This window comes from Budorcas taxicolor, chromosome 24 (genome assembly GCF_023091745.1).
Source record: "Budorcas taxicolor isolate Tak-1 chromosome 24, Takin1.1, whole genome shotgun sequence".
Taxonomy (NCBI): domain Eukaryota; kingdom Metazoa; phylum Chordata; class Mammalia; order Artiodactyla; family Bovidae; genus Budorcas; species Budorcas taxicolor.
This window is the reverse complement of record NC_068933.1, coordinates 34,264,228-34,290,693: the sequence shown is the minus strand read 5'-3', so window position 1 is coordinate 34,290,693 and position 26,466 is coordinate 34,264,228. Positions and strand designations below refer to the sequence as shown.

Here is a 26,466-nt window from a genome sequence, read left to right as displayed (position 1 = left end):
AAGAGTCTTCTCCAACACCACATTTCAAAAGCATCAATTCTTCAGCGCTCAGCTTTCTTCATAGTCCAACTCTCACATCCATACATGACTACTGGAAAAACCATAGCCTTGACTAGACAGACCTTTGTTGGCAAAGTAATATCTTTACTTCTTAATATGCTATCTAAGTTGGTCACTTTAGAAACTTATAATTGCTAACTCTCTAGAAGGTGTATGCAACTCTTTTTGAGAATAAAGTGCAATGCTTGCCAGTTTCACATTCCAGGGATGTTTTTCTTAAGGGCTTTGTAGCCATCTATTTCAATCATAGGCTTCAAACTTGGTTCAGTGGTAAAGAATCAGTCTGCCAATGCAGGAGACCTGGGCTCCATCCCTGGCTCCCATAAGATGCTTTGGACAAGGAAACGGCAATCCACTCCAGTATTCTTGCCAGGGAAATACATGTACAGAGGATGGGCGCGGGGTCTCGAAGGAGGGGGCCCCATCATCACAGTGTCCCTTGGCGTCGGGGTTTGATTGGAGTCCTGCCCATTTTCAGGGTTCTGCCAGGCCCGCTGGTCGGAGGGCTCAGAGCAGGACTGGGATAGTTGTCCCTCACTCCCAGACGGGGACACAGGTCTTCTAGGGAGACGGCGTGGGGGTGGGGGTAGGGAGAGGATCCTGGATGGGGTCCAGGGGACCTCTTATTAAAACCCTACACAGTATGATATTTTGAAATACATGTACAGGCTATATACCACCAAGTCCGAAAAGAGTTCGAGGGAACTCAAAAACCAAATAAAATCCTGCCTCAGACCACACTTTGCCAGCCTTCTAGCCTCAACAGGCCAAAACCTGTCACACCCCTCCCCCTAGACCTCCCCTCGCCACTCTAGCCCCGCCTCTCCTCTCCACCCTCTAGCCTCGCCCCTCAGCCCCAGCCCAGCCCCGCCCCTTCGAGACCCCGCGCCCAACCTCACCCCTACCGCCACCCCCGCGCTTGGCGAACGCGGGGAGCCACGTCCAGTCAACCGCCTTCCCTGAGGCGAGGCCGGCCAGGCAATGTTACCTCTCCTGCTACTCCTCACAGGACTGGTCCGGCTGGCTTCGGCGGGTCATCGTAAGTGAGGACTCTGCCGGATAGGAGGGGGCCCCATCATCACAGTGTCCCTTGGCGCCGGGTTTGATTGGAGTCCTGCCCATTTTCAGGGTTCTGCCAGGCCCCCTGGTCGGAGGGCTCAGAGCAGGACTGGGATAGTTGTCCCTCACACCCAGACGGGGACACAGGTCTTCTAGGGAGACGGCGTGGGGGTGGGGGTAGGGAGAGGATCCTGGATGGGGTCCAGGGGACCTCTTATTAAAACCCTACACAGTATGATATTTTGATGTGTGTGTGTGCGTCTGTGCGTGTGTGTGTGTGTGTGTGTGTGTGTGTGTGTGCGTGTCCGTGCGCGCGCGCGCGCGCGCGCGCATGTGTGCAGGCGCGCGACCTGGGGCTTGGAAGATCCACAACTGTTGTGATAGGAGAGGACAAGTAAGAAAGGATGCGGTCATGCCCTGGGGAATGGCTCACTCTTGTTTTCCTTACTGCAGACTCTGAAACAGCAAGTCTACAAATTACAGCGCCAAGGAAGATTGAGACAAACACCAAAGATGGCAGTATTTCAGAAACGCATGTAATTAACAGATCACTTTAAAATAAGTGTTTTATTTTTACTGGAGTGCAAGACCCAAATCGATGCATTCCTTGATTTTGTGTTCTAAAGATTGTGTTCAAGAGACCTTTTGTCTGAGGAGAGCAAGTGCTTTCTTTTCATTTCTCAAGTAAATATAAACCTTATGAAACAATTTTAAAATACAGATACAAAGAAAAGAGATGCCTTGAATTCGTATCACACAAAAAGGAGTCTATGGTCTGCTAAATTTTCTATTTAAATATATCTTGCATGTAAATGAAGCCATACAAATATTTAACTTATAGCATGATTTTAAGATAACAGTATATAAATAATATCTTCATGCCTGTATTTAACATATATGTGCATATGGGTATCTTTGCAAAAATGAAAGTAATGTTATTTTTTTTCTAACATGGTAAAGTGTGTCCCTAGGCAGTGCAGAGACTTGTTAAGAAAGTGAACGGCTATCTCACTTTCTAAAGGCAGTAAATTTGAAGGAAGTTTTAGAGACATGCTTACACACACACATAAATTTTTAATGAGCGTGTATGAGAATTGTAGTTGGCTTTTTCTTTTATGGGTAGAGTTAGGAGTTAATTTTATGATAATTACCAACAGCCCAGTCATTATTTTTCTTAACTGTAGGGTATCTTATATGTAACATCATAAAATGTTTCAAATTATAAACGGCTAAATAGTTTCATTTCTTTTTTTCTTGGGGATGGTCTTGATCTCTGTCTCCTGTACAATGTCACAAACCTCTGTCCATAGTTCATTAGGCACTCTATCAAATCTAGTCCCTTAAATCTATTTTTCACTTCCACTGTGTAATCATAAGGGATTTGATTTAGGTCATACCCGAATGGTCTAGTGGTTTCCCCCACTTTCTTCAGTTTAGGTCTGAATGTGTAATTAAGGAGTTCATGATCTGAGTCATAGGCGGCTCACAGTCTTGTTTTTGCTGATGGTATAGAGCTTCTGCATCTTTGGTTGCAAAGAATATAATCAATCTGATGTCAATATTGACCATCTGGTGATGTTCACGTGTAGAGTCTTCGCTTGTGTTGTTGGAAGAGGGTGTTTGCTATGACCAGTGCGTTCTCTTGGCAAAACTCTATTAGCCTTTGCCCTGCTTCATTCCGTACTCCAAGGCCAAATTTGCCTGTCACGTCAGGTGTTTCTTGACTTCCTACTTTTGCATTCCAGTCCCCTATAATCAAAAGGACATCTTTTTTGGGTGTCAGTTTTAAAAGGTCTTGTACGTTTTCATAGAACCATTCAACTTCAGCTTCTTCAGCATTACGGGTCGGGGCATAGACTTGGATTACCATGATATTGCTGATATTGTTTGTCGTGGAAACGAACAGAGATCATTGTGTGGTTTTTGAGAGTGCGTCCAAGTACTGCATTCCAGACTCTTTTGTTGACTATGATAGCTACTCCATTTCTTCTAAGGGATTCCTGCCCACAGTAGTAGATATAATGGTCTTCTGAATTAAATTCACCCATTCCAGTCCATTTTAGTTTGCTGATTCCTAGAATGTCAACATTCACTCTTGGATCTCCTGTTTGACCACTTCCAATTTGCCTTGATTCATGGACCTAACATTCCAGGTTCCTACGCAATGTTAGTCTTTACAGCATTGGACCTTCCTTCCATCCCCAGTCATATCCACAACTGGGTGCTGTTTTTGCTTTGGCTCCATCCTTTCATTCTTTCAGAAAAAGAAATGCAGAAAGGCAAAATGGCTGTCTGAGGAGGCCTTACAAATAGCTGTGAAAAGAAGAGAAGTGAAAAGCAGAGGAGAAAAGGAAAGATATAAGCACCTTAATACAGAGTTCCTAAGAATAGCAAGGATAGATAAGAAAGTCTTCCTCAGCAACCAATGCAAAGAAATAGAGGAAAACAATAGAATGGAAAAGACTAGAGATCTCTTCAAGAAAATTACAGATAGCAAGGGAACATTTCAGGCAAAGATGGGCTCAACAAAGGACAGAAATGGTATGGACCTAGCAGAAATAGAAGATATGAAGAGGTGACAAGAATACACAGAAGAACTGTGCAAAAAAGATCTTAACGACCCAGATAATCACAATGGTGTGATCACTCACCTAGAGCCAGACATCCTGGAATGTGAAGTCAAGTGGGCCTTAGAAAGCATCACTACAAACAAAGCTACTGGAGGTGATGGAATTCCAGTTGAGCTATTTCAAATCCTCAAAGATGATGCTATCAAAGTGATGCACTCAATATGTCAGCAAATTTGGAAAACTCACGATGGCCACAGGACTGGAAAAGGTCAGTTTTCATTCCAGTCTCAAAGAAATCAATGCAAAAGAATGTTCAAACTATGGCACAGTTGCACTTATCTCACACATTAGTAGATTAATGCTCAAAATTGTTCAAGCCAGGCTTCAGCAATACGTGAACCATGAGCTTCCAGATGTTCAAGCTGGTTTCAGAAAAGGCAGAGGGACCAAAGATCAAATTGCCAACATCTGCTGTATCATGGAAAAAGCAAGAGAGTTCCAGAAAAACACTACTTCTGCTTTATTGACTATGCCAAAGCCATTGACTGTGTGGATCACAATAAACTGTGGGAAATTCTGAAAGAGATGGGAATACCAGACCACCTGACCTGCCTCTTGAGAAATCTGTATGCAGGTCAGGAAGCAACAGTTAGAACTGGATATGGAACAACAGACTGGTTCCAAATAGGAAAAGGAATATGTCAAGGCTGTATATTGTCCCCCTGCTTATTTAACTTATATATAGAGGACATCATGAGAAACACTGGGCTGGAAGAAGCACAAGACAGAATCAAGATTGCTGGGAGAAATATCAATAACCTCAGATATGCAGATGACACCACCCTTTTGCCAGAAGTGAAGAAGAACTAAAAAGCCTCTTGATGACAGAGAAAGAGGAGAGTGAAAAAGTTGGCTTAAAGCTCAACATTCAGAAAACAAAGATCATGGCATCTGGCCCCATCACTTCATGGCAAATAGATGGGGAAACAGTGGAAACAGTGGCTTGTTTTGTTTTTTAGGGGCTCCAAAATCACTGCAGATGGTGATTGCAGCCATGAAATTAAAAGACACTTACTCCTTGGAAAGAAAGTTATGACCAACCTAGATAGCATATTCAAAAGTAAAGACATTACTTTGTCAATAAAGGTCCGTCTAGTCAAGGCTATGATTTTTCCAGTGGTCATGTATGGATGTGAGAGTTGGACTGTGAAGAAAGCTGAGTGCTGAAGAATTGATGCTTTTGAACTGTGGTGTTGGAGAAGACTCTTGAGAGTCCCTTGGACTGCAAGGAGATCCAACCAGTGCATCCTAAAGGAGATCAGTCCTGGGTGTTCATTGGAAGGACTGCTGCTGAAGCTGAAACTCCAGTACTTTGGCCACCTGATGCGAAGAATTGACTCATTTGAAAATACTCTGATGCTGAGAAAGATTGAGGGTGGGAGAAGTAGGGGACAACAGAGGATGAGATAGTTGGATGGCAAGACTGACTCTATGGACATGGGTTTGGGTAAACTCCAGGAGTTGGTGATGGACAGGGAGGCCTGGTGTGTGGTTCATGGGGTCGCAAAAAGTCAGACACGACTGAGTGACTGAACTGAAAATAGTTTCATAAACATTCCTGAATAGTCATCTCAATAGAATCAAAGGTCAAGCCACTGTAAAAAATTGTTGATAAATAATGCAAAATGTCTACCAAAATAGTTGCATTATGTTTGACTCTTCTTCACAAAAATAGTGATGCCTATCGACCTGAGGCCTCTCCAGGTCTCCTCTTCAATCTTCTTATCTTTGCTCTAGTGAACATCCTCAATGAATGCTTCACGTCTAACAGGTGTTTTTCAGCTAAGCCTTAACAAGAGATTGCACATCTGTATATCAACTGTTTGAATCATTTTGATTAGTTGTTAGTCTTTTTCTGGTTTTGACTTCTCTTTTAATAATAATTAACAGCTTTGGATAGGACACTTCGTTTTCCAGAAGGCAAAACTGTTGATGTAAAAACACAGGGATGGGGTAGGAATCCGATTACAACCCCAGTAGCAATGGCACCCCACTCCAGACTCTTGCCTGGAAAATACCATGGACGGAGGAGCCTGGTGGGTGGCAGTCCATGGGGTCGCGAAGTCAGACACAACTGAGCGACTTCACTTTCACTCATTGGAGAAGGAAATGGCAACCCACTCCAGTGTTCTTGCCAGGAGAATCCCAGGGACGGGGGAGCCTGGTGGGCTGCCGTCCATGGGGTCGCACAGAGTCAGACACGACTGAAGAAACTTAGCAGCAACAGCAGCATGATCTGAGGGGAATGTACTCAAAATGTTGTTAAATGAAAAACTCTGTTAGACACTGGGGTAGGTTTTATAGACTGAGTGGTTTATTTCTGACTGGCTCATTTTGTGGCTTCAAGAAACACCAGAGATTATATATTTATAAAAGCTATTCAGTTCAGTTCAGTTCAGTTCAGTCGCTCAGTGGTGTCTGACTCTTTGAGACTCCATGAATCGCAGCACGTCACGCCTCCCTGTGCATCACCAACTCCCGGAGTTCACTCAAGCTCATGTCCATCCCCCAAAATGATCATCGGGAGACACTGAAATGTTCAGGAGAGTATAATGTACACTGGGAAAATGCTTTCAAAAGAAAGCATGAGGCTCCATAATAATAGCAAGAAAAAGAGAGCATTTGGTACACACCCATGCACACACACACATGTACACACCCAATATTATGAGATAAACATCCCTTGCTTTAAAATATTCATTTCTCAAGGAACATATAACGCTTCTAAATTTCTGTAAATTTAATACAATGTCATCAGCATATATAACATGAAAACTGAGGGCAGCAGAGAGAAATTTTCAAATGCATTTCCATAGACAGACCTTTAAACATTTTCTCACATGTTGATTGGCCAATGTTAAAATTCTTCATGCGGGGAAGGAACATTTGAGCAAGAAAAATTAAACATTTTATTGAAGAATAAAGTGACGCCAATGAAGTTTTCGCCTTTCTGCTCTTTGTTTAGACACACTAGACTCTATGAATATCACATATGAGGGTTTTATATAAAGATAAAAGCTATGTTGCAGCAAGAAAAAGAGGATTCAAGTAAGTATCAGAAATCCAGGAAGCTTCCCCAGTGAGCTAGCTCCACGTGAGCCTGTGCTCTGGGAATACATTGAGACTCTGGCTTTAAAATTGCAAGATTTCTGGGAGGAATCTTGGCTTTGGGAGACCTCCTTACAAACCTTTCAGTGACCTCTTAAGCAACCAAGCCAGCCTTTTTGAACTAGTTAGGGTAACACAACAGAAGCTAACCTTGACCAGGGGAGTTTTGTACTGTAAACTGCATCAATTTTAAGTATCAATGCCCTTGTTTTAACCAAGAGTCAGAAACGTCCAAACTTGTCACTATTTCCAAAAACAGAACTTAAAAAAAATTTAACATAAATTTATTTTAATTGGAGACTAGTCTCTTCACAATATTCTATTGGTTTTGCCATACATCGACATGAATCTGCCACGGGTGTACACGTGTTCCCCATCCTGAACCCCCCTCCCACCTCCCTCCCCAAGAACTTTTCTAACCAAGCTGCACGTATGCTCTGTGTCCATTGTAAATAATGCTTCTGAAGAACACTTCTTATACTTTTCAAGAATATATGATGTCGTTTAATGAAATACCACAGCAAGGAAAATAAACAAATAAATGAAAAACATATAGGGATAGTATAGCACTGATTATCTGGGAACAGTACAGTTAGGTTAAAACTTAATAAAAAGACTGAGAAATGTATTTGAAAATTTAAAAATATATTTGTACATGGTTCATAGGTTTATGGAGAGATCATAAACTGTAATCAATATTAAATAATAATGAATGAGAATGAAAAAATTGCAAAGAAAAACTTAAATCATACTCTGAAGTTCATATAATAGCATAATATACTCCTATCCACAAATAAATAGGTGACAATAAATGGTTGGAAATTTAAAAATAGAAAAATAACTATATCCTTAAAATTCTTAAAGATTCTCCTTCAATGAAGAGGTAGAATTAATGAAAAAATACATAAACTGAACTATCTCAGATTCCCAATGTCAAAAGTTGATTTCTGAGAAGAAGGTAAAACAGAATATTTGGTGAGATAGACTAAGGAAAATGAGAAGGACGAGATGTACTGTTAGAAGTGAGACTCATACAAATGTGAACTGGCCAATAGAATATGAATTCCAGATATCATCCTTTAGTAGAACTGTCTTTTGGCTTTCTGAATGGTGCCTTTAGGTGAACATCAGATTTTAGTGTAATTTTAGTTTTATCTTAGAAAGAAACTTGCTTTGTATTCTTTAACTTTCCTTTTATTTTCTCTGGCAACTGCAAAGTAAGGAAAGATCAGAAAACTCAAATTTCTTCAAAGTTTACTCAACATTTCTAAATGTATCCGTTTTAAGTGAAAATTTGTTTATGAGACTTTAATGCTAATAACTAATGCTCTTTTGTGGTAGATTTATAATCCTAGATTTTATGTAACTTGGATTATGATTAATTCTGTCATATGTTCCAAGATTGAAGAAAGATAACTGTAATGGTATATCTCTGTAGAAGTGGAGATATATAGTTTGTTTTTGTTGTTTTTAGTCTCTTAGACATTTCTGACTGTTTTGAGACTCCATGGACTGTGGCCTGCCAGGTTCCTGTCCATGTGATTTCGCAGACAAGAATACTGGATTTGGTGGTCATTTCCTTCTCCAGTATACATAATTTTGATACATGATATCATCCCTGTTTATATGAAAGAGTACATATTTTTTAAAATTAGGACTTTTGACTATCAGAGATTTGAAATATCTAATAATTACTTTTTCTCTGAATCCTTTGCTATAGGTCTCCTATTCCATCCAAATTGAAAAGAAAACATACACTTTCCCACTTGAAAAACAGTAAGTGGACATTCTTCTTTTCATAGAGTTGTTTTTAGTTTCTTAAGTTTTTAATGGCTTCCTATAACTGAGTCTACATTAAAGCCTAAACATTCAAAGGCATGAGTATTTTATTTAACATGTTAAGTCTTCTTGTTAATTCATGTCAGATTAGACTTTTGAGTCATTATCATTAGATCTTAAGTCTAATATTCAGATTCAACTATAATGATATAAATATTAGAGCATATGAAATACATGCACATCATTTTATGTAACTCCTTACATTTAATTACATTACAATTATAAATGAACTAATGTTATCTGCCCATAATTCAGTTTGTTTATTTCATGTCATTTTACATAATTATATGACTTATTGCATTTTGTTCGATGTTACACTCTCAGTTTGTCTCATTTCGTTATAGTGTATACTTTCAATGTCTTCAGATTTCTGCTTTCATTCTGTGAGGAAACCAACATCAATAATCTGTGTGTAGCACTCCATGACTTTCAAATCTAAGTTTCATCTTTACCTGAAATAAAACATACAGAAACCTACCCCCAAAAAAGGACTTCTTTGCTCAAATGCAAATTGTCTTCTACAAGTGTCTTATTTAATAACAGCATATATTTTCTTTCTCTGTATGTATATTTTCACTCATTTTTAGTAGTGAGAATGCATGGTATATAGTATTGATGGGTAATGCGGTTATTTCCAGGGATGTCACCATAGACTCTGACAAGAAGCATTCTCATCCATGTATTTTTATATCATACAGATTTTGTTACATAACAGATGATATAAATTAATGGACTTCTGGATCAAGAAGGATGAATGCTAAAAATAGTCATAACAATAATAATAATAATGACAAGAACAACAGTAACTGACATTTACTGAGCAAGTACCATTTTCCAAGTGCATTTCTGGCGATTTGCATGTTGCTGAGTCATGTATGACTCTTTGGTACTTCATAGACTGCAGCATGCCAGACTCTCCTGTCCTCTATTATCTCCCAAGAGTTTTCTCAAATTCATGTCCATTGATTGAGTGATGCTTTCCTACCATCTCATCTTCCATCACCCTCATCTGCTTTTGCCTTCAATCTTTCCCAGCATCAGTGTCTTTCCAATGAGCAGATTCTTCACACCAGCTGGCCAAAGTATTGGAGCTTCAGCTTCAGCATCAGTCCTTCCACTGATTATTCAGGTTTGATTGCCTTTAGGATAAACCTGTTTGATCTCTTTGCAGTCCACAGGACTCTCAACTGTCTTCTCCAGAACCACAATTCAAAGGCATCAGTTCCTCAGCATTCAGCCTTCTCATGGGCCTATTCTCAATTCTGTACATGACTACTGGAAAAAGGAAGACTTTTACTATACGGACCTTTGTTGGTGAAGTGGTATCTCTGCTTTCTAGTACACTGGCTCTGTTTGTCGTAGCTTTACGTCGAAGAAGCAAGTGTCTTTTAAAGTCATGTCTGCAGTCACTATCTTCAGTGATTATGGAGACCAAGAAAATAAAATCTGTCACTGATTTTGCTTTTTCCACATCTATTTGCTATGAAGTGAGGGGACCAGAAGCTATGATCTTAGTTTTTTGATTGTTGAATTTTAAGCCAGCTTTTTCACTTTCCTCTTTCACTCTCATTGGGAGGCTCTCTAGTTCCTCTTCACTTTCTGCCATTAGAATGATATCATTTGCACATCTCAGGTTGTTGATATTTCTCCAAAAATCTTCATTCAAGCTTCTGCTTAATCCACCTCATCATTCCACATGATGTACTCTGCTTATAAGTTTAATAAGCAGGGTGACAATATACAGCCTCTTACTCCTTTCCCTATTTGCACCAGTCAGTTGTTCCATGTCTGATTCTAACTGTTGCTTCTTGACCCACATATAGGTTTCTCAGAAGAGAGGTAAGGTGTTCTGGTACAAGCATTTCTTTGAGAAATTTCCACAATTTATTGTGATCCATAGTCAAAGGCTTTAGCATAGTCAATGAAGGAGAAGTAGATGTTTTTCTGTTTCTCCCTGGCTTTCTTCATGATCTAACAAATGTTGGAAATTTGATCTCTGTCTTCTCTACTTCTTCTAAACTGAGCTTGTACATCTGGAATTACATGGTTCTTGTACTTCTGAAGTCTAACTTGAAGGATTTTGAGCATAACCTTGCTAGCATGTAAAATTAGCGCAATGATAAGGTTGTTTGAGCATTCTTTGGCATTGCCCTTTTTTGAGGTTGGAATAAAAACTGACATTTTCCACTCCTGTGACCACTGCTGGGTTTTCCAAATTTGCTAATTTACTGAGTGCAGCACTCTAACAGCATCATCTTTTAGAATTTTAAATAATTCAGCTGGAATTCTTTTACTTCCATTAACTTTGTTCATAATAGTGCTTCCTAAGGCCCACCTGATTTCACATTCCAGCATGTCTGGTGCTAAGGGAGTGACCACACCATCGTGGTGTTTTGGGTCATTAAAACCTTTCTGGTATAGTTCCTCTGAATATTCTTGCCACCTCTTCTTAATATTTTTTTGCTTCAGTTAGATCTTCAGTGTTTCTGTCCTTTATCAGGCCCATCTTTACTTGAAATATTCCTTTATCTCCAGTTTTCTTGAAGAGATCTTTAGTCTTTCCCTTTCTATTATTTTTCTGGGGGTTTTTTGGTTTGGTTGTTTTGTTTTCATTGCTCAAGAAGTCTTTCTCATCTCTCCTTGCTATTCTCTGGAACTCTGCATTCAGTTGAGTATATCTTTTCCTTTCAGCCTTGCCTTTCACTTCTCTTCTTTCCCCAGCTATTTTTAGCACATTCTCAGACAACCACTTTGCCTTCCTGCATTTCTTCTTCTGGGATGGTTTTGGTCATTGCCTCCTATACAGTGTTACAAACTTCCATCCATAGTTCTTCAGGCACTCTTCTACCAGGTCTAATCCCTCGAGTCTATTTGTCACCTCCACTGTATAATCATAAGGGATGTGATTTAGATCATACCTGAATGGCCTAGTGGCTTTCCTTGCTGTCTTCAACTTTAGCCTGAATTTTGCAATAAGGAGCTCATGATCTGTGCCACAGTCAGCCCCAGGTTTTGTTATTACTGACTGTATACAGCTTCTCCATCTTTGGCAACAAAGAACATAATTAATCTGATTTCAGTATTGACCATCTGTTGATGACTATTTTGGTCCACTGGATTGGTTGGAAAGAGTGTTTGCTATGACCAGTGTGTTCTCTTGACAAGACTCTGTTAGCCTTTGCCCAATTTCATTTTGTACTTCAAGGCCAAACTTTTCTGTTATTCCAAGTTTCTCTTGACTTCCTTCTTTTGCCTTCTAATCCTCTATGATGAAAAGGGCATCTTTTTTTTTAATCTTAGTTCTAGAAGCTGTCCTAGGTCTTCATAGAACCAGTCAACTTCACCATCTTTAACATCAGCCATTGGGGTGTAGACTTGAGTTACTGTGATGTTGAATGGTTTGCCTTAGAAACGAACTGAGATCATTCTGTCACTTTGAGATTGACCCAATTATTGCATTTTGAACTCTTTTGTTGACTATGAGGGCTACTCCATTTCTTCTAAGAGATTCTTGCCCCAAAGAGTGGATATAATGGTCATCTGAATTAAATACACCCTTTCCCATCCATTTTAGTTCACTGATTCCTAAGATGTTGATGTTCAATCTTACTATCTCTTACTTGACCACTTCTAGTTTACCTTGATTCATGGAGCTAACATCCCAGGTTCCTATGCAATATTGTTCTTTACAGTATTGGACTTTCATCACCAGACACATCCACAACTTAGCTTTGTTCCTGCTTTGGCCAAACTGCTTCTTTCTTACTGTAGTTGTTATAAATTGCCCTCCACTCTTCCTGAGTAGCATATTGGATACCTTCAACCTGAGGGGCTCATCTTCCAGTGTCATATCTTTTTGCTTTTTTCATATGGTCTGTGGGGTTTTCCAGGCAAGAATACTGGAGTGGGTTGCCATTTCCTTCTCCAGTGTACTACATTTTGCTGGAACTCTTCGCTGTGACCCATCCATCTTGGGTGCTCCCCACGGCATGGCTCATAGCTTCATGTAGTAACACAAGCATATCTGTAAAGCAAGGCTGGAATCCACGAAGGGGATTTTACCTGGGGGTCTGGCAAATTACCAGCCCAGTTTGAGACTATGTCACTTGTTTTGATGGGGCCTTTCCAGGTGGCTCAGTGGTAAAGAATCCTCCTGCCAAAGCAGGAGATGCAAGAGACTCATGTTCAGTTCCTGAGTGGGGAAGATATCCTGGAGGAGGCAGTGGCAACCCACTCCAGTATTCTTGCCTGGAGAATAGCGTGGACAGAGGAGCCTGGTGGGTTACCGTTCATGGGGTTTCAGTGTCGGAAACAGGAGTGAGTGAGTGAGCACCACTGCACTTACTTTGTTGGGTGAATTGATTTCAACAGAGGCTTCAACAGGCTCTCTTGGGTTTCTGCTGTCCATCTTTGCCTGTCATCCCCATGAGAAAATGTTTTGGCTAAGCTTGCTGAAAGATTAAAGACTAGTGGATCATAGCCAAGGTGTTCTATTTATCCCTACATCAGCCAATATTCAGCTGAATCCTGTACCACTGAGCAAGCCTGGCCAGTTAGCAGAGTTGTCATGGCTAGTGGGACATGACCCAAAAGTGTGAGCCGTAGGTACATTTTGTTTTCCTGTATGTTGTTGTGGTCTTTCATAATGCAACATTGTGCATAATATCATTTGTTGAGATTCATTCATATTGACGTGTGCAAAATGATTTTTAATGCATATGTAGCCATCAAATAAATATATTTCATAAACTATTTCAGTTCAGTTCAGTCACTCAGTCGTGTCTGACTCTTTGCAACCCCATGAATCGCAGCATGCCAGGCCTCCCTGTCCATCACCAACTCCCAGAGTTCACTCAGATTTACATCCATCGAGTCAGTGATGCCATCCAGCCATCTCATCTTCTGTTGTTCCCTTCTCCTCCTGCTCCCAATCCCTCCCAACATCAAAGTCTTTTCCAATGAGTCAAATTCACATGAGGTAGCCAAAGTACTGGAGTTTCAGCTTTAGCATCATTCCTTCCAAAGAACACCCAGGGCTGATCTCCTTCAGAATGGTCTGGTTGGATCTCCTTGCAGTCCAAGGGACTCTCAACAGTCTTATCCAACACCACAGTTCAAAAGCATCAATTCCTCAGTGCTCATCCTTCTTCACAGTCCAACACTCACATCCATATATGACTACTGGAAAAACTATAGCCTTGACTAGACAGACCTAAGTCGGCCAAATAATGTCTCTGCTTTTGAATATGCTATCTAGGTTGGTCATAACTTTTCTTCCAAGGAGTAAGTGCCTTTTAATTTCATGGCTGCAGTTACCATCTGCAGTGATTTTGGAGCACCGCCCCCCAAAAATGTCTGACACTGTTTCCACTGTTTCTCCATCTGTTTCCGATGAAGTGATGGGACCGGATGCCATGATCTTCCTTTTCTGAATGTTGAGCTAAGCCAACTTTTTCACTCTCCTCTTTCACTGTCATCAAGAGGCTTTTTAGTTCCTCTTCACTTTCTGCCATAAAGGTAGTGTCATCTGCTTATCTGAGGTTATTGATATTTCTCCCAGCAATCTTGATTCCAGCTCATGTTTCTTCCAGTCCAGCGTTTCTCATGATGTACTCTGCATAGAAGTTAAATAAGCAGGGTGATAATACACAGCCTTGATGTACTCCTTTTCCTATTTGGAACCTGTCTGTTGTTCCATGTCCAGTTCCAACTGTTGCTTCCTGACCTGCATATAGGTTTCTCAAGAGGCAGGTCAGGTGGTCTGGTATTCCCATCTCTCTCAGAATCTTCCACAGTTTATTGTGATTCACACAGTCAAAGGCTTTGGCATAGTCAATAAAGCAGAAATAGATGTTTTTCTGGAACTCTCTTGCTTTTTCCATGATCCCGCAGATGTTGGCAATTTGATCTCTGGCTCCTCTGCTTTTTCTAAAACCAGCTTGAACATCAGGAAGTTCACCATTCCCATTTTGCTGAAGCCTGGCTTGGAGAATTTTGAGCATTACTTTACTAGCGTGTGAGATGAGTGCAATTGTGTGGTAGTTTGAGCAATTTTTGGCATTGCCTTTCTTTTGGATTGAATAAATTATTTATCCTCCCTTATTACAGCAAGAAAGCTCTCTAGTTGACATCCCTGGACAAGACTTCCCAGGCCTCAGTGTAGATATTGCATTATAAATAAGAAAATTCTTAAATGCTATATACTGCCAGTTTTTTTTTTCCTTCAAAATCATTATAACTAAATTTTATGACAATAAATTAAAAGATTTTTTTTCTACATTCTCAACCAAAAGTGTATGTTCACTCATTTTTGTTAATTAGTGGATAACAAGCACTATTATTGCTTTAATATGCAGTTCTCTCATTATTAATAACATGTAATGGATGGGGAAACAGTGGAAACAGGGTCAGACTATTTTTGGGGCTCCAAAATCACTGCAGATGATGATTGCAGCCATGAAATAAAAGACTCTTACTCCTTGGAGGAAAAGTTATGACCAACCTAGATAGCATATTCAAAAGCAGAGACATTACTTTGCCGACTAAGGTCCGTCTAGTCAAGGCTATGGTTTTTCCTGTGGTCATGTATGGATGGGAGAGTTGGACTGTGAAGAAGGCTGAGTGCCGAACAATTGATGCTTTTGAACTGTGGTGCTGGAGAAGACTCTTGAGAGTCCCTTGGACTGCAAGGAGATCCAATCAGTCCATTCTGAAGGAGATCAACCCTGGGATTTCTTTGGAAGGAATGATGCTAAAGCTGAAGCTCCAGTACTTTGACCACCTCATGCAAAGAGTTGACTCATTGGAAAAGACTCTGATGCTGGGAGGGATTGGAGGCAGGAGTAGAAGGGGACGACCAAGGATGAGATGGCTGGATGGCATCACGGACTTAATGGACATGAGTCTGAGTGAACTCTGGGAGATGGTGATGGACAGGGAGGCCTGGCATGCTGCGATTCATGGGGTCGCAAAGAGTCGGACACAACTGAACGACTGAACTGAACTGACTGAATGTCCTTCCAAGTGAAAATGTACAGTTCTCAGTGACTTGCTTCCCTTAAGATTTTAGGGTAATTAGTTTTTATTCATTCAGTCAGTCCAGTTCAGGTCAGTCGCTCAGTCGTGTCCGACTCTGCTATCCCATAGACAGCAGCATGCCAGGCTTCCCTTTCCATCACCAACTCCCAGAGTTTCTCCAAACTCATGTCCATTGAATTGGTGATGCCATCCAACCATCTCATCCTCTGTCATCAGCTTCTTCTGCCTTCAATCTTTCCCAGCATCAGGGTCTTCTCCAGTGAATCAGTTCTTTGCATCAGGTGGCCAAAGTATTGGAGCTTCAGTTTCAGCAACAGTGCTTCCAGTGAATATTCAGGACTGAATATTCCTTTAGGATTGACTGGTTTGATCTTCTTGCAGTCCAAGGAACCCATTTAATTTTTGCATATTTAAGCTTATAAAGTGGAAAGTAAAGTTTTTTTTTTTTTAATGTCATAACTCTGGAAGTTACTTTTATTAATGCTGTTATTAAAACAATGTTTATTATTTTGGTTGAATTAGGTCATTTTTAGACTCTAATCTCCTGGTGTATTCATACAACAAATCGAGGGTGTTATATCCAGATTCTTCATTTATAAAGGTAAGTTTTGTTTACTTTATGTTTTGTAGATTTTTATCCTTTTGTGGTAAAGGCATCATTGGTGGAAGAATGAGCCAGATTGTTGGGCAAGCAGATTGATCACAAACCCAAACATAATATGGCTGTTGCTATGAAAACATGTTGAGTAGAATGAGAAATTTAGAATGTGAAACTCAGGAATCACTTAATTGAGAATGTCATTTACATTCACTGGAAGTAGTTGTAGGAATTTGAGAGCAGAAAGAAGTAGGGAAAGGAACTCAGAAGCCTCTAAACACAGGGTGAATTTTTGATGACGGTGTCATAGGAGTTGAGCAGTGGAGGGAACAGTGGAAACCACTTCACAGAAAGAGCACAGAAAAATAAAGCTGCAATAGCATATTGAGTACTAAATCCTAATATGTTTACATGAAAACTGCAAAAATTTGAATTATATCCCCCAATGCAGATAAGAGTCAAAAATTGTTTAAAAGAATATGAAGAAGTCAGCTTTAGTCTAAAATATGTATTTTGCCAGAATAGATGATGGAGAAGATATGAATGCAAGTGTTTGTTCAAATTCTGTTGCTGTGCTACAATTCAGAGAGAATGATATTTAAAATATGGTAACCGGTACATTTCTCTTTCTCAGCATCTGCAAGTAGAAAGTAGGACAGAATTCATGAGACACTTGGTTTCAGATATTAGATAGTTAAAAGAAAAATCAGAGATTCTTCCTCTGACAGAAAGGAAGCACAGAGGGTGAGTCTCACATTGAACTTGGTCCTTTGATTAGGAATAATGTCTTAACTATAGTACAAGAGTTGAATCAATAGGACTTCTTACGAGTTTGGATTTTCTGAATTGTAGGGATAACGTATTCAGTCATTCAACACTAAAGACAAAGTTAGAAATAGGTTTTAGGTATTTTTTTTTTTTAATATGGTCTTTACAAAGTTAAGGAAATTCACTGTTCCTAGACTGCTAAGAATCTGTTTGTTTTTCTGTCCCATGATGGGAAATATAATTAATTGTATAAGATGTCTTTTCTGTATTAGTTGATATGATCATATGATGTTGAGATAGTGTATTGCTTTGACTGGTTTTCAAATATTGATACAATACCTAGAAAATACCTTTCATACCTATAAAAATCCAAACTTGGTCTTGTTGTATGAAATTTTTATTCATGCCTGGATTTGATTTGCTAACAATTTCTTGAGAATTTTGGGGGCCTAATTACATGAAAAATATTGGTCTATGATTTTCTTTTTTTGTAGTGACTTTGTCAAACTTTTAGATTAGAGTAATACTAGCCTCATGAAATACATCAAAAAGGAATGCATTCTCTTTGGTTTTTCAGGAGGACATTGTATAAATACTTGTTAATTCTTAAGGTACTTGGTAAAATTCTACAGTGAAATCCCTGGGCTTTGGGATTTTGCATGTATGTGTGTTGGGAGCTATTAAATTAGCAATTCAATTTGTTTAATAGTTATAGGCTATTTTGTTTATCTGTTTTTTGGGGTTTTTTTTTTACTGCTTTGGTAGATTCTAGTTTTTTAAATAATTGGTCTGTTTCATCTCAGGGGCATTTCTGCATGGAATTTTGTAATAGTCTTTATTATTCTTTTAATGACTTACAGGAGCTTTAGTGATGTGTTGGTTCATTTCAGTCATTGATGATATGTGACTCCTCTTTTCTTAACTGTCAGTCTTACTAGAGATTTTTCAATTTATTGCACATTGAGAATGCATGTATACCCGTGGTGGATCATGTCAATGTATGGCAAAACCAATACAGTATTGTAAAGTAAAATAAAGTAAAACAATAAGAAAAAATTAAAAAATAAAATAAAAACAAACAAACAAAGAACCGACTGTTTCTTGCTTTGATTTTCTTTACTGTTATCTTATTTTCAATGTCACAGCTTTTTGCTGTATTTCTTTTCTCCCTGATACCTTGCTTCAGGTTTGTTTTGCTCTTCTTATTCTAATATGTTAAGGACAAAACTTAATAGGTGACCATTCATCTGGAAAAGATTCAGGGAAAGAGAAGGCTTAATGTCATTTGAATCAGGAAATGTGATACCTCAGCCTTATCAAGGTTATGGCCTATTTGGATTTGTGTGTGTGTGTTTGTGTGTGGATACATAAGAATTTCAGGATCATTTTTTCTGGTTCTGTGAAAAATGCTGTTAGATATTGTATAGGAATCATATTGAATTTGTAGATTGCTTTAGGTGGTATGGGAATTATAACCATAAGAATTCCCCCAATCCATGACCATTGGATCTCTTTCCATTGTGTCATAATTTCTTTCATCAGTGTACTATAGGTTTAGAGTACAGGTCTTTCTCTTCCTTGGTTTAATTTAATCAAAAATATTTTATTCTTTTGGATGCTATTGTAAGTGGAATTGTTTTGTTAATTTCTCTTTCTGACAGTTTGTTAGTTTGTAGAAACAGAAATGACTTTTGTATGTTCACTTTATACTCTGTAGCATTGCTCAATTTACTAATATTTTTCTTCTTTAACCTATGTAGTAATTGCTTTTATTACTTGAATTTTGAATGTGGAACTTCCTTTGCATATCTGGGATAAATCCCACTTGGTTTTGGTTTACAATTTTTAAATTTTTAAATGTAAAAATTTTAAAATTTTTAAATGTAATTTTATTGTTGATTTTTATTTACTAATGTGTTGTTGAGAATTTTTGCATATATGCTCATGAGAGATTTTAATGTGTACCTCTTTTTTTTTTTAAGTGTCATTGGTTGTTGGTTTTAGTATAATATTGACCCACATAGCATGCATTAGAATTTGTTTTGTTTCTATATTTTGAAGGAATGTATAGAGATTTGATATGGTTTACTCAAGTGTTTGGTAGAATTCAGCAGTGACAACATCTGGGCCTGCTTGCTGCTTTGCGATTTGGCAGGTGATCAATTTTATTCAACTTCTTTAAGAGAATCAGACGTAGTCAGATTCTCTATTTCCTCTTACATGAGGTTTGACAAATGGTGTGTTTCAAATAGTTGGATCATTTTATCCAGGATTTAAAATTGGTGGACATAGAGTTGTTTATCTCATTCCTTTATTATTCTTTTAATGTACATAAGGCTATAGTTAAGATATTTCTTTTATACTACTGATATCAGTAATTAGTATCATCTCTCTTAACACACCTGGAAAGAGGTTTATCAGTTCTAAATATTTCTTTTCTGTTGCTTACTTTGGATTTAACTTGCTTTTCTTTTTTTCTAGTTTCCAAAGGGGAGACTTTAATTACTATCCCATAACTCCTGTAAGACTTGAGCACTTTCGACTTTGCTCCTTTGATCTGTTGAAGTTGAATTGAGTCTTTCTTCTGTCTGATGTAATCTGCTGCTGAAGACTTCTAGTGAATTTTTTCAGTTCAGTCATTATTCTATGGCTTCCCTGGTGGCTTAGTGGTAAAGAACCTGCCAATGCAGGGGACAGGTTCAATTTATGAGTTAAGAAAACTCCTTGCAGAAGGAAATGGCAATCCACTCCAGTATTCTCATCTGGAAAGTCACATGGGCAGAAGAGTCAGGTGGGCTACAGTCCTTGGGGTAGTGAAAGAATTGGACACGACTTGGCAACTAAACAACAGCAGCAATTATTCTACAGCTCCATGATTTCTGTTTGATACTTCTAATATTTTATCTGGTTGTGTTTTTTTTTTTTTTTCAAACTCTCACTTGGTTCATGCATTGTCCTCCTATCCTCAATGAGCATCTTTATGGGACCATCTTTATTTTTAATTTTTTATTAGGTACATTAAGTTTATTTCACTAGTGTCAATTCAGCCTGTACCTTGTTCCTTTGTTTGAAATATCATTTCCTTATTCCTCATTTTACTTAACACTCTACTTTGGTGTCTGCTTATTAGGAAAGCAGTCCCCTCACAGGGTCTTCATGAGTGGCCTTGTCCAGAAGGACACCCCCACAAACCAGCCCGGCCAGTGATTCGGGGGTCCTCTACCAGCTGTTCCTCTCTTCAGGTAGAAGCAGACCTCGGTGGGGTTTCCCTGCTCTGGCTCTGTCTCAGAAGGGATGTTCACTATTCTGTCATCCCAGGTCGGTGCCTCTGTTCTCCCACAGACTGTACCGCGGCTACAGTGCTGCAAGATCTGAGAGTCAGATGCTGGTTCTTGGGGCAGTATTGGTGAAGTGGGAGCACTGCATTCAATCCGTCCACTATTGTCTCCTGCCGTGGAGGCAGAGAGGTGGGATTTTTCTTCTTCTCACTCTGTAATGAGTGTGGACAAGCAGGGAAGGGAGTCAGTGATGTCAAGTAACCCAAGCCACCATCTCCATTGTGCTCTCATTGACTAGACTGCCCAGGTTTGGTGACCCTGTTCCTTGGGTCTTCTCCTCAAAAATACTGGGGCACTGCTTGCTTGAACAATACCCTTTCCTGCCCTGGGTCAGTCTGGAAGCTAGATTATCTCTTTCTAATCTAATCGAATCTCTGGGGCAGATTCTCTGGTGAACAGGCATCCCAAATCTCCCTACTGGCTTTGGTGCATCTGATGTTGCATTCACCAAAAGATGTGCACGAGCCAGTCTGTTATTTCATGGTCTCTCACAGATGGAATTGGTGCATTAATTGCTGCCACTTGGTTTATTTGTTGGAGGATGGCAGATCCAGGGATTTCTAAAGCACCATCTTTTGACCAGTATTAAGCCTTTATTTCTTTGAATGTTTTTTCTACTCTGCTAATTCTTTCTGGTTCTCCTTCATGGATTCTGACATATATTTTAAAAAATTTGGTAATGTTCCATGTGTTCTTGAAACTCTATTCATTTCCTTAATTGATTTTCCTGTGATTTTTATATCGGGTAAATTTTATGCATCTGTCTCCGGTTCACTGATTCCGTCCCTTGTCATCTGCGCTCTGTGTTTGTTCCTACCCAGTTTGGGTTGTTTTCTTTTTTTTTTTTTTTTTTTTTCTTATTTTATTATTTGGTTCTAATTTCTTAGTTGTTATTTTTAATAGCTTCTATTTCATTTCCGAAATTTCCTTATTCTTTCAGTTGTTTCAGGATGATTTTAAAATGTTCATTGAATATATATTTTCACAGCTGCTTTAAAATCCATTGAATCATTCCAGCATGTGGCTAATCTCAATATGCAGCATCTGGTGTCTTCTCCCATTTTGTTGTGATATTCTTGGTTCTTGATATAGTATATAGTTTTAGATTGTATCTTTGTCATTGAAATCTTCTATTGTTGAAGGCAATCACCCTGTTTAAGTTCAAATTTAATGTGGTTGTTGCTCCAGTGACCATTTAGTTTTCTTGGAACTTTTGATATTATTTTGTTGTCCTTTATTCTTCCTGGCTTATGTGGAGCTCACTGGATCTCTGCCAGGGCAGCCCATGGCAGGAAACGTTTCTTTCTTGGGCCACCCTCTGTTACTTGGTAATGTTGGTTGATGAGGGAACCATATAATGGAGAACATTTCCTCTAGCTGTATGTCAGTCACTGGCTATCAGTATGCTTCTCAGTCTGTCTCTGCTAGTGCCCCTGAGAGAGGAAAGTTTTTCATCTAGGCCACTCTTCGCTGCTTTGAGTTTGGAGTGTTGAGAGTTATCTCACGAGGATCATTTTCTCTTATTGGGATGCAAGGCCAGGAGATGCATAAACTGTGATGCTGTCTTCTGCTGGGTAAAATGTTGGGACCTGGTTTGCATTCTACATCTTTGTGAAGGTTTGTGGCATAGTTTATTGACACCACTGTGGGCAGAATTGGCTGCTACTGTTATCTGACAGTGGAGTGTGTATGCTCTGCCACTATCAGTTGGAGATAGGAGTTAAGTCGAGTATTTAGATGAGTGAATGCTTACTGATGGATTTGTATGTATGGACACTAATGCCATAGAATCACATTTGTACATGAGAATGTGATGATAATAGTGTGTTCATAGTCCCGGATTAACTGAGGAACAAGGCTGATTCTAGATATCACTACACTTCTTAAGGAAGAGAAGGAAATATTCAGTAAAAGACTGTATCAGTGGAGAACATAGGAAGAGTAATGTTTTAAAAGTCCATTGAGAAGAGACTTTCAAGTAAAGATGATCAACATGGTGAAATTTGAAAAAATAGTGAAGAAATGTCAGTTAAGATATTTTGGTCTTACTTAGAATAAAACAAATGAAATGCTCAGAGTGGAAGTCAAATTAATGCTGGCGATTACTTGAGGTAGAATTTTTAGACTATATATTCAAAATGTGGACTGAGAATGACAAGATATAGATCAGAATGTTATTTATGGAAAGTTCAGATTTACAGCAAAAATCCTTTGGGAAAGAATAGGAGTTGTGAATATTCAAAGTCAGAAGAGTGTCAAGGGGAAAAGACTGTAGAAAGATAAAAAGGAAATGAAATGTGTGTTGAACTGTATAATGGAATGCTTAAATTTGATCTTTGATGATGTCTAGAATGAGGATTATCAATAAAATCAAACTCTTTGTTTGCTAATCATTACCGATGTATCTTTATATTACTCCTGTGCAGGGCCATTGCTTTTACCAAGGATATGCCACAGAGATTCCAAATTCAGCTGCGACACTTAGTACCTGCTCTGGACTCAGGTAATGACATATTCCAGAGATGTACTGTAGTTGATATCTAGTGTGTCCTTTAACTTTTAGAAACTTCTTGAAGGGTAGATGGAAGACAAAGAAAATAGACACTTACACTGTGTTTCTTCTCATCTACTTTCTGTGCCTGCTTGTCTTATCTTTTCCACTATACTCTTTGTCTCTGCCAGGCTTGCAATTCTAAAATTTATTCAGAAATAGCTGTCATCAGAATGAGAAATATCCCTATTATTGAGCCACTCTAGAACTGCAATGACTCTTAAATGCTATAATAGAAGGAGGTAGAAAATTGGGTTTACACATTGATGGAAGTAGATTGGGGCTATTATTAGATATTAGGGGACAAACTCATTATCAAATTTCTACTTAATGTTTTCTTTTAATATTTATGTTTATTATTGAGAAATCCATATTTTTAATTTCTCTTTCATGTGTTTCAATATTCAGGGGATGATTGCAGTTTGAGAATGTCAGTTATGGAATTGAACCTCTGGAATCGTCAACTACATATAAGCATGTGATTTATCCATTCAGGGATAAAAAAAGTGATTTTCTCCCATATCAGAAAACAATTCTACCACTCAATTTGCAGATCAATCCTACAAAATTCTTGTGAAATCAAATGTAAGTAACTCGTGTATGCAAATTGTGATAAACATATTCACATTGATATCTGTTACATTTGGAAAACAAGTTTAAAGTGATACTGGTTATAATAAAGCCTTCTCTTATAAGGTATCTAGTGTAAATATATTTTGTTTAGTCATATAATATTAAAAAATTTAACAGCTGTAAATATGTAATTCAAAATTCTCACATATCCCTAATTTTAAGTATTTTATGCAGATATGCCTTTTTTTTTTTTACCTTTTTTAAAAATTTTTATGTTTACTTTATTTTACTTTACAATACTGTATTGGTTTTGCCATACATTGACATGAATCCACCACGGGTGTACATGAGTTCCCAAACATGAACCCCCCTCCCACCTCCCACCCCATATCATCTCTCTGGATCATCCCCATGCACCAGCCCCAAGCAGCCTTTTAAGTATTTTTATGCAAATATACACAAATATTAAATGAAAACATTAAGTAGAAATTTGATCATGACCTTTGTCATTTCCACCAGGACTTTTCTGGTGGCTTAGACGGTAAAGCATCTGTCTACAATGAGGGAGACCTGGGTTTGATCCCTGGGTTGGGAAGATCACCTGGAGAAGGAAACGGCAATCCACTCCAGTACTATTGCCTGGAAAATCCCATGGACAGAGGAGCCTGGTAGGCTACAGTCCATGGGGTCGCAAAGAGTCAGACACGACTGAGTGACTTCACTTTCCTTTGTCATTTCATATCTAAGAATAGTTCCATCTTGCTTGATTAACATGTAAATCCAGTTTTCTACCTTCTTCTATCTATTATTGCATTTAGGAGTCATTGCGGTTCTAGGGTAGCACAGTTCCACTTTCACTGAATTTTCATCCTAAAAATATAAAGGTACTCAAATTTGCTGATTGTAAGTGTCATGCATTTTGCCATTTAGTAACTTTATTAACTTTGTAAAAATAAATGTTAATTTTGATAGAAAATGCAAAAGTACAAACGAGGCAAGAATTGTTCCATATCTCATTGTCTAGACATAGTGTTCTTAGAACTTTGAGGCATTAGTTCTAATTATTTTACTCTTTCAAGTTATAAAAATGATTTATAAAGGAAGAATTAAGAAAAAAATTACCCTATCATGTATTTTTCTTTGAAATTTGATTTGTGCTATTAAAAGGATAAGTTTTCACTTATCATTAAGTTACATTGCATTTATTATCATTTTAAATTAATGTTAGTTAATATTATTAAAAATTTAAATATAAGCAGAAGGATAATAAAAATTGACCATAATACTATTCTCTAGACAAAAGGCTATTGTGAAATCCAGGACAATCATTTCGATATATTGTTTTTCATATACTTGGCAACCCACTCCAGTACTCTTGCCTGGAAAATTCCAAGGGGGTCGCAAAGAGTCGGACACGACTGAGCAACTTCAATGTATTATATATATATAAATTTAAAACATATGCTTTCATTATGGTATATTTTGCATATTTATATTTTTAACTTCAAGCAAGAAATACTGCATGAATGTACCAGATTTTTGAACAGTCACACTTTTCTTAAAATTGTTTTTATCTAGAAATAGGCATATTTCCAAGATTTTTAGATGTATATATTCTAACTTCCTCCTTAAGAATGTTTGCACAACTTTACATTTTGCCATCAAAAGTTAAGGAAATGAAACTGTGTCCACATATTCATAGCAAAATTGGATATCTTGTTTAGAGAGGCAAAACAAAATTATAATATAAAATGTGAATTTAATTTTTTATGATCTCCCATCTCATTGTTGCTTTAATATTTTTTATTTTGCCAAAAATATTGGTGTAAATGCAGATTTTTAAAATTACCCTTTCAGAATGTCATAAAAATGATAAAATATAGTTTTATATAGAAATGAAAATTTCCTTTTTAATAGAACTGAGATGTGACTCCCAACCCTATGCCATTTGCCTGTTGCAGTACAACACTGACACAATTGAAGACCATTTCAAAACTGAAGCAGAGCATTGTCACATAAAATAACTTTAAAGGTTTCCATGAACCCTCTTCTATGGCAGTGGGAAAACCCAAATGGATTGACATGTTATGGCAAAGACAAATAGCCCTGCCCTTGAAACCCCCAACTTGACTTGAAGAGTCAGCAATAAGAGAGGGGTTGATAGAGGCAAAGGCAACATACAGTTCCAGTTGCCATAGCTTGAAGTTCTAGTCAATTAGGCTGTAGCCACAAGTATTTGGCTGAGTAATAAGGCAATGGCACCCCACTCCAGTATTCATGCCTGGAAAATCCCATGGACAGAGGAACCTGGTAGGCTGCAGTCCATGGGGTTGCTACGAGTAGGGCACGACTGAGCGACTTCACTTTCTCTTTTCACTTTCATGCATTGGAGGAGGAAATAACACCCCACTCCAGTACTCTTGCCTGGAGAATCCCAGGGACGGGGGGCCTGGTGAGCTGCCATCTATGGGGTCTCACAGAGTTGGATGGGACTGAAGTGCCTTAGCAGCAGCAGCATATCATCTTTTTATATTTAAATCTTCTCATCTGTAAAAATCCAATAATAAAAATAATACCCAAGTCACACAGGTACTTTAAAGTTTCAATAAATTTGTAATTGAAAATTACTTAGCATAGTATGTCAGAAATGTAAGTGATCAATGTATATCAATAAATATTGCCCCTACTACTACTATTTGTATTTGCTATCAATAGTTTCTCATGTACTGAAACAAGGTAATTGGAACTAAATATGGAAAATTTGGATACAAAATAAAATGCAATATGAAATAAAAGACACTAAAATTTCAGAACTAAGAAGAAACCAGGGATATCACTGCTGTTACTGATTGGTGGCCCAAGACTGGGGACCCTTGCACAAGGGAACTACTGAAATGTCTTTTT

The 26,466-nt window shown here is 38.3% G+C and overlaps 1 protein-coding gene across 1 annotated transcript in view; it reads left to right on the top strand.

Annotated features, from left to right (window-relative positions):
* Positions 1-1,041: 1,041 nt before the first annotated feature.
* Positions 1,042-26,466, top strand: part of LOC128068268 (A disintegrin and metallopeptidase domain 3-like) — an 87,401-nt gene continuing 61,976 nt past the window's right edge. Inside the window, 7 exon segments of the mRNA XM_052661392.1 lie at positions 1,042-1,099; positions 1,573-1,655; positions 8,578-8,633; positions 16,257-16,335; positions 22,865-22,941; positions 23,398-23,501; positions 23,504-23,574. Coding sequence (XP_052517352.1) covers positions 1,042-1,099; positions 1,573-1,655; positions 8,578-8,633; positions 16,257-16,335; positions 22,865-22,941; positions 23,398-23,501; positions 23,504-23,574 — 528 coding nt within the window.